This window comes from Primulina eburnea, chromosome 12 (assembly GCF_022965805.1).
Source record: "Primulina eburnea isolate SZY01 chromosome 12, ASM2296580v1, whole genome shotgun sequence".
Classification (NCBI taxonomy): Eukaryota; Viridiplantae; Streptophyta; class Magnoliopsida; order Lamiales; family Gesneriaceae; genus Primulina; species Primulina eburnea.
In genome coordinates, this window is record NC_133112.1 from 10,842,075 (window position 1) to 10,850,517 (window position 8,443).

General features: G+C 35.1%; 1 protein-coding gene across 1 annotated transcript; it reads left to right on the plus strand.

Annotated features, from left to right (window-relative positions):
- The first annotated feature begins 868 nt into the window (after positions 1-868).
- Positions 869-1,720, plus strand: LOC140806646 (uncharacterized). The gene has a single exon (XM_073163199.1). The coding sequence runs from the start codon at positions 869-871 to the stop codon at positions 1,718-1,720; it is 852 nt and encodes a 283-aa protein (XP_073019300.1).
- The last annotated feature ends 6,723 nt before the right edge of the window (positions 1,721-8,443 follow it).

Consider the following 8,443-nt stretch of genomic DNA (forward strand, 5'->3'; position numbering starts at 1 on the left):
GATAATCCTTAAATTATTGTAGAACGTAATTAAATTTTTATCTAGAATATCTTTCTAATAATAATAATGCTAAAAATAAAAATAGAAATTCAATAAAGAAAGATTGAAAGTAAATGTGGCACCTAGTAAGGGAATAATTATGAATTCTTAAACCGGGCGCCACAGAGGTGGTATCAGAGCCTAGGTTTCTTAGAACCTAGAGTCTAGAGACATGAGCCTAAGGTTTATTATACTGTCATACGTTAATCTTTATGTTGTTTTGTTTATCAATAAAACTGACTGTTTACCCTCTGACATAACTATGTACATTCATTACAAGATATGTTCATATTTTAGAATGACGTCTTCACAAAATAGTACTCAAGCCAGAATCGGACAAGACATCCCCCCTCAAGATGACCACAACTCGGCAACTGGTGGAAATTCTAGAAACGCTCAACACGAGCCCCCCCAAGAACAAAACATACAAAATATGTTTGAAATAATGCATCAATTTGTGCGGTTTTGTCAGCAAAATCAGCAACGACCTCATGATCAAGCTCAAGAACATCACCTTGAGGCGAATGATAGAGCTCTTGAGAGATTTTTGAGATTCAAACCGCCAAAGTTTGAAGGAAAACCAGATGCTTATCAAGCAGAATCTTGGTTAAGCAAAATCAATAAAATATTCTCTATTCTCAATTATTCTGAAGAACAAAAGGTGAACTTTTCCACTTACTTATTTTAAGAAGCAGCTCATAACTGGTGGCATACAGTGGAACATAGGTGGACAAAGAATCACACCCCAAAATCATGGGAAAATTTTCTGCAAGAGTTCGAAGGTAAATATATAACTCAATTTATATTAAATACCCGAGAACGTGAATTTATGGATTTAGTCCAAGGTGACCTGACCGTAGCTCAATATGAGGCAGAATTCCACCGTCTTATACATTATGCACCACATTACATGGAAGATGAGGTAAGAAAAAGGAAAAAATTTGTCCAAGGATTAAAGCTCGATATTCGTTGGGCAACACTGTCCACAGAAGTTACCAGTTATGTTTCTGCTGTTAATCAAGCCCTACGAGTGGAAGAAGACATCAAGACACTTCTTAAAAAAGAGGAAGAAGAAAAGAAAATTGGGAAGCCCAACATTTTTGAGGATAACCGGAAAAGAAAATTTGAAAAGAAAACACAACCAGTCAAGCAAGGAGAAGCTGTTAAAGGAAAAGTTCCAAGAAACAACAATAAAAAGTGTGGATATTGTGGATTACCAAATCACGAAGAAGAAAAGTGCTGGAGAAAAGGTGGGAAATGTCTTATTTGCGGAAGTGATCAACACCGTATTCAAGATTGTCCAAAAAGAACGCAAAAGACTCAACCCACAACAAAGCCGAAGATACCTGCTCGAGCCTATGCCCTTTTAGGAAACCAAGAGGAGGAAGTTGACCCCACTGCTGTCGTAGAAGGTACTGTTACCATATTATCTAGTTCTGCAAAAACTTTATTTGATCCTGGAGCTACTCATTCTTTTATCTCAAAAGTTTTTGTACGTAAATTACCACTGTTATTTGAGCAGCTACCATATAGCTTTGAAATTTGCTCACCTTTAGGGACAACAATAATTACTGACATCATTTACAGAAACTGTCCCTTAAACTTCCAAGAAAAAGAATATCTAGCAGATTTGATTGAATTACCAATCAAGAACTATGATATTATTCTTGGAATGGACTAGTTATTTAGACACCAAGCCCAGCTCAATTGCTACACAAAAGAAGTTTATCTTCAAACTTCTCATCCAATCATTTCCAAAGCTAACCATACCATGGGAATAGTATCAACCGTAGAAGCTAGAGCTATACTAAAAGACAACGGACAAGGATTTCTAGCTTATTTGATAAATAAGCCAAAAGATCAACTCAAGATATCAGAAATCTCAGTTGTACAAGAATTTCCAGAAGTTTTTCCTGAAGAGATCAATACTTTACCTCCTCAGAGAGACGTAGAGTTTTCCATTGATCTAATACCTGGAGCACAACCCAGATCTAAAACTCCATACAGAATGGCACCTTCAGAGTTAAAAGAATTAAAACTTCAATTACAAGAACTCATGGACAAGAAGTACGTCCGACCTAGTACCTCGCCATGGGGTGCTCCTGTATTATTTGTCAAAAAGAAAGATGGAACTCTAAGGATGTGCATTGATTATCGAGAACTTAACAACGTTACCATCAAAAACAAATATCCTCTCCCCCATATCGAAGAATTGTTTGATGTTTTACAAGGATCTCAAGTATATTCAAAACTTGATTTGCGGCAAGGATATTACCAATTGAGGATTAAGGAGGATGACATATCCAAAACGGCTTTTAATACTCGTTATGGACACTACGAGTTTGTGGTAATGCCATTCGGATTAACCAACGCCCCTGCAGCTTTCATGGATATGATGCATAGAATATTTCAACCATTCTTGGACAAATTCGTTGTCATATTCATAGATGACATTTTGATATTTTCAAGAAGTCATGAGGAACATGCACAACATCTACGATTGATTCTCAAAACTTTGAAAGAGCATCAATTGTATGCCAAATTCAGTAAGTGTGAATTTTGGCTAGAAAAAGTGTCATTTCTTGGCCACTTTATCTCTAAGAAAGGACTGGAAGTAGATCCTGCAAAAATAGAAGCCATATCTCATTGGAAACAACCAATCAACATCACAGAAATTAGAAGTTTTCTCGGCTTAGCAGGATATTACCGAAGATTTATTAAAGATTTTGCGAAAACTGTTGTTCCCCTGACACAGCTAACTCGCAAAGACAACCCTTTCTTGTGGAATGATGAATGTGAGAAAAGTTTTTGCAAATTAAAAAAAATACTGACCAGTGCACCTGTATTAGCTTTACCAGAAGGAACAGAAGGATTTGTGGTTTACACAGATGCCTCAAAAGAAGGCTTTGGATGTGTACTGATGCAAAACGATAAAGTTATTGCATATGCATCTAGAAAATTAAAGAATCACGAGTTAAATTATCCCACTCATGATCTGGAATTAGGAGCAATAGTGTTTGCATTAGCAAAATGGAGACACTACTTGTACGGTTCCACTTTTGATATTTATACAGACCACAAAAGTCTGAAGTATTTATTTACTCAAAAAGAGCTGAACATGAGGCAAAGAAGATGGATTGAATTTTTGGAAGACTACGATTGTTCCATTCTTTATCAATCAGGTAAAGCTAATGTAGTGGCTGATGCTTTAAGTAGAAAGATTAGCATGGCTTGTTTGGGAATGAAAGAAGAAAGAGAATGCGTACACATCCATTCTCGTGGGCACTTGGCCGGACTGGAAATTGAACCTGAATTTCATACCAGAATTAAGAAAAATCAAGAATTGGACCAAGAAGTTTCAAAACTCCGTACTGATACCAATTTCGTCACCAATTCACAAGGAATACTATGCTATCATGACCGTATTTGTGTGCCTAGCTCAATGAAAAAAGAAATAATGGAAAAATCACATCAGTCTCGGATCAGCATTCATCCAGGAGGATCTAAGATGTACCAAGAGATTAAAAAACACTTCTGGTGGAAAGGAATGAAACGAGATATTGCAGATTTCACTTCACAATGCCTATCTTGCCAAATGATAAAGGTTGAACATCAAAGACCAGCAGGTCTTTTGCAACCACTTCCTATACCAGAATGGAAATGAGATCAAATAACTATGGACTTTGTGACCGGATTACCCCAGCTCACAGGAGGTTTTAATAGCATATGGGTAATCGTTGATCGCTTGACCAAGTCAGCACATTTCATACCCATAAGTCACAAATATGGGGTGGAAAAACTAGCTGAACTCTATCAGAAGGAAATTATACGATTACATGGTATCCCCACTACCATAGTATCTGATCCAGATCCGAAGTTTACAAACAACTTCAGGAATGCCTTGGTACCAAATTAAATTTTAGCACAGCAGCACATCCACAAACTGATGGTCAATCTGAACGAACCATTCAAATATTGGAAGACATGCTTCGCGCATGTGTGCTGGATTTTGGGGCAAACTGGGTAAAACATTTGCCTCTAGTTGAATTTTCATATAACAATAGTTATCAATACTCAATAAAATGGCGTCATATGAAGCATTATATGGAAGAAAATGTCGCTCTCCTCTTAACTTGGATATGGATGAATGGAGAGGCACAAAGAATGGACAAGAACGAGCAATAAGGTCTGACACTATACAAGAAGCTATCGACAAAATACAACTTATCAGGCAACGAATACAAACAGCTCAAAGTCGACAGAAGAGTTATGCAGATAAGAGACGGAAATATTTGAAATTTGAAGTCGGAGATTACGTATTACTCAAAGTATCACCAAGAAAAGGAATAAAGCGTACTGGAAAGAAGGGAAAGTTGCATTCTCGATTTGTTGGACCCTTTGAAGTGATAGAACGAATAGGCAATGTGGCTTATCGTCTATCTCTACCTGAAAATATCTCTGGTATACATAACGTATTCCACGTATCACAATTAAGGAAATGTAAAGTAGACTCAGCCCAATTGATTGACCACCAACAGATAGATCTGGAAGAAAATCTAACATATGAAGAACAACCTGTGAAGATTTTGGACCAGAGAATAAAGGAACTTCGTGGTCGACCAATTCAGTTGATAAAAGTCTTATGGAAAAACCACAACATTGAAGAAGCAACGTGGGAAACAGAGAAAGATATGAGATGTCAATATCCTCATTTATTCCAATAACTCCTAAATCTGGGGACCAGATTTTTAAAAGGAGGGGATATTGTGACACCCTAAAAACAAAGGTACATAAATACAATTTTATTAGTATAAATTTTATTATTTTCATTTTTAAAATTTTATCGGTACAAATTTTATTTGTCCAAAGTATCTAGAAATACATTAAAATACATCATAATACACTTAAAAATTCATCAAGCACTATGAAGTACCCATTCCAACATCCAATACCCAAAATATAATAAAATATTATAAGTAAACTCAACATATATGTTAAGTAATTAATTACAATAATTATTAAGTTCAATATAAGATAATTAGGTTCAAGAATTAGATACACGAATATAATAATATTAAGTTTGGATAAACATGAGATTTTTTCTATTTAATAAATAAATAAATAATTAAAAATAATAAAATAATAATAAAATAATCTTGAAATTCAGCTATAAATAGCTGAACCATTTCCTCCCTTTCCACAAGACCAGCCGAGAGAAAAGAAAGGAAAGGAAGGAAGAAAGAGAGAGGAGGAAAGAAAAGGGAGAGAAAAAGGAAGAAAAAATAGAAGGAAAAGCTATACCCTTTCCGAAAAATCCCAATAAATCACCAACTATTCACCTCATATCATAAAACAATATAGCGCTGGAGGTGAGGCAAGAAGATCGACCAAAGACAAGAAAATCAAATAAAGATATTCCGTGAAACGGCGTTGGTATACCGTTTTCAAGCTAGGTACTTTTCGCTTATCTTTCTTATAGTTACACACCAAACTAGAGGTCGACTTTAATAAAAAAGTTGTACCTCTTGTTGCATAGATGAGGTACATACCGTCCGTCATCCCAAAATATTGCCGGAACTAACATTTCCGGAATGCCGGAGTATCTCAGTTAGCCATACGACGATATTTAATTCTGGTATTGATCGGCTAGGAATTTGACAAAACTTTCAACGGAAGAATTAAAGATCGTAAAAAGTTACACATGCTGGAAAAAAAAGGGCCGCGTGTGGCCGCCGGACGGCCAGCCACGCACCGGCACCGTCGGCGAGTGTACTACACGTGCCGCCAGAACGGCAAGTTTCCGGTGGCCGATCATTGCCGATGATATTTCCGACTGTTTGGCCAACTTTCGTAATGTTTGGATATATCTTTTAATTAATACGAATTTTTGAAATTTAATTAAAATCAACCGGATTAAATTTTGAACAAAAAATGATCTGGAAATGATCAGCTAGTTACTTAAAAACCTCTAACATATAAATATCATTCATAATATATTTTAGGACTTGCTCCAAGAACTCGGAGTATTAATCAAGCCTAAACTGTAAGTTATCAGGTGAGGAAATTACTATTCATTCTTCTATTAAAGCCCTTGGCATTTGGCCTGGAAATTTCAATAGCATTTATTTAATGTTCAAATATCATCCACTGTTCATTTCAATTACTGATATATTTTCTTGCATATTTATGAATGGATTGATATATCATGAATGAATGAATGAATGGAGTCATGGACAACAGATTTCGGTCCGGAAATTGAGTCCACTGGACAACGTGGCTTCAGCCCGGAAAATGAGTCCAATGAACAACGGGTCAAAAGTCTCGGGTATATGGTTCATCTGAACAACGCGCACCGAATATTTCGGTCCGGAGAATGGTTCACCCGACTCACAAAAAGTGCTCAATTAGAACCACCAATGTTATTTTATGGAATTTTCTTTTATCTATTATTTCATTGCATATCATTCATAATATCTAAATTTGTATTCCTATTATTTCATGTATAATTATGATGAAGTGTTATTTAAAAGCCATATATTGATTTAAACTCACTAAGTTCTCAAAGACTTAACCCTCTGTTTCTCTTCGTCTATTGTAATTTCCAGACACAGGAACCCCCGAATTTGAACAAGAGGAAAATAACTGAAGCTGAAATAAGAGCATTTGAAAGTTGAGATGATCTGTTTATAAATGAATGTTAAACTTCCGCTGTAACATAATTGTACATATGAATGTTAGACTTCCGCTGTAAAATAATTGTACATATTTGAAATAAGAATGTAAATATTTGTAGATAATCCTTAAATTATTGTAGAACGTAATTAAATTTTTATCTACAATATCTTTCTAATAATAATAATACTAAAAATAAAAATATAAATTCAATAAAGAAAGATTGAAAGTAAATGTGGCACCTAGTAAGGGAATAATTATGAATTCTTAAACCGGGCGCCACAGGTTGACTGAATAAGGTCTGATCGAGGGACTCAACTCATCAATCAAAATCTTTCAAATTTTTTAGAAAATACTGTGATCAAGCATGAGCTGTCAGCAACAACAACTCCTCGACAAAATGGTGTAGTTGAGAGAAGAAATCGGACTCTTAAAGAATCTGCTAGAACAATTCTTGCTGATTCTGGTATTTCTCAGAGGTTTTGGGAAGAAGCAGTAAACACTGCATGTTACACTCAGAACAGATCAATGATTAATAAGAATCATTTGAAAACACTGTATGAGATTTGTCATGGACGAAAAGCGTGTTTCTTATTTCAAAATATTTGGCTGCAGATGTTTTATTCTTGATAACAGCAAAAATATTTTAAAAGCTTTTGATGCTAAACCTACAGAGGGAATATTTGTTGGATATTCATCAGTTAGTAAATCTTACAGAGTTTTTAACAAATGCACTTTGAATGTGGAAGAGTCTATTCATGTTGTATTTGATGAATCTGTGTAACTGATAAGCCAACGGATCCAGTTGAGTTAGTTGATCATTTTACAGATATCAGTTTGGAGGATGATAATGAAAAAAAATCACATCAATCAAAATATCCTTCAAACACCAGAACCAGAAGTGGTGGATCAATCAGTTGAATAAGAAATTGTTACTAATAATCAGTTGGTGGAGCAAAATGATAATAATTAGTTGCCAAATGAGATGACAACAACTGAAACTGAAGGAAATATTCAGTTGCCAACCGAAGTAGTTGCTGAATTGGATGCAACAAATGCTGAGTATAGATGGAAGAAATTACATCCACCAGAATTGGTAATAGGTAATCAATCTGATCCGGTAAGAACTCGGAATCAAATATATTGAACAAAGACTTGTATGGTTTTGTTAATCACTCTTTCTTGATCATGTGTATCATTTGAACAAAGCCTTGTATGGTTTTAAACAAGCTCCAAGAGCTTGGTATGAAACTCTTTCAAAATTCCTAACTGATCATGATTTTACTGTTGGATCAATTGATAAGACTCTGTTCAAATTTTCAAAGAATGATCACATTTTACTTGTGCAAATATATGTTGATGATGTTATTTTTGGGTCAACTAACCCCAAATTATGTTAGAAAGTTTCCAAGTTAATGCGGGAAAAATTGTAGATTAGTATGATGGGTGAACTGACATTTTTCCTCGGTCTGCAAATGAAACAACTAGAAACTGGTACTTTTAGCAGCCAGACCAAATATACAAAGGAACTGCATAAGAAATTTGGCATGGAAACATGTTCAACTGCAAATACTCCCATGAGTTAATCAATCAAATTAGAAAATGATCAAGAGGGAATATCAGTTGAGACGAAACTTTACAGAGGTTTTATAGGTTCATTATTGTATCTAACTACTAGTCGTCCTGATATTGTATTTGATGTTTGTATGTGTGCTAGATTTCAGGCAGATCT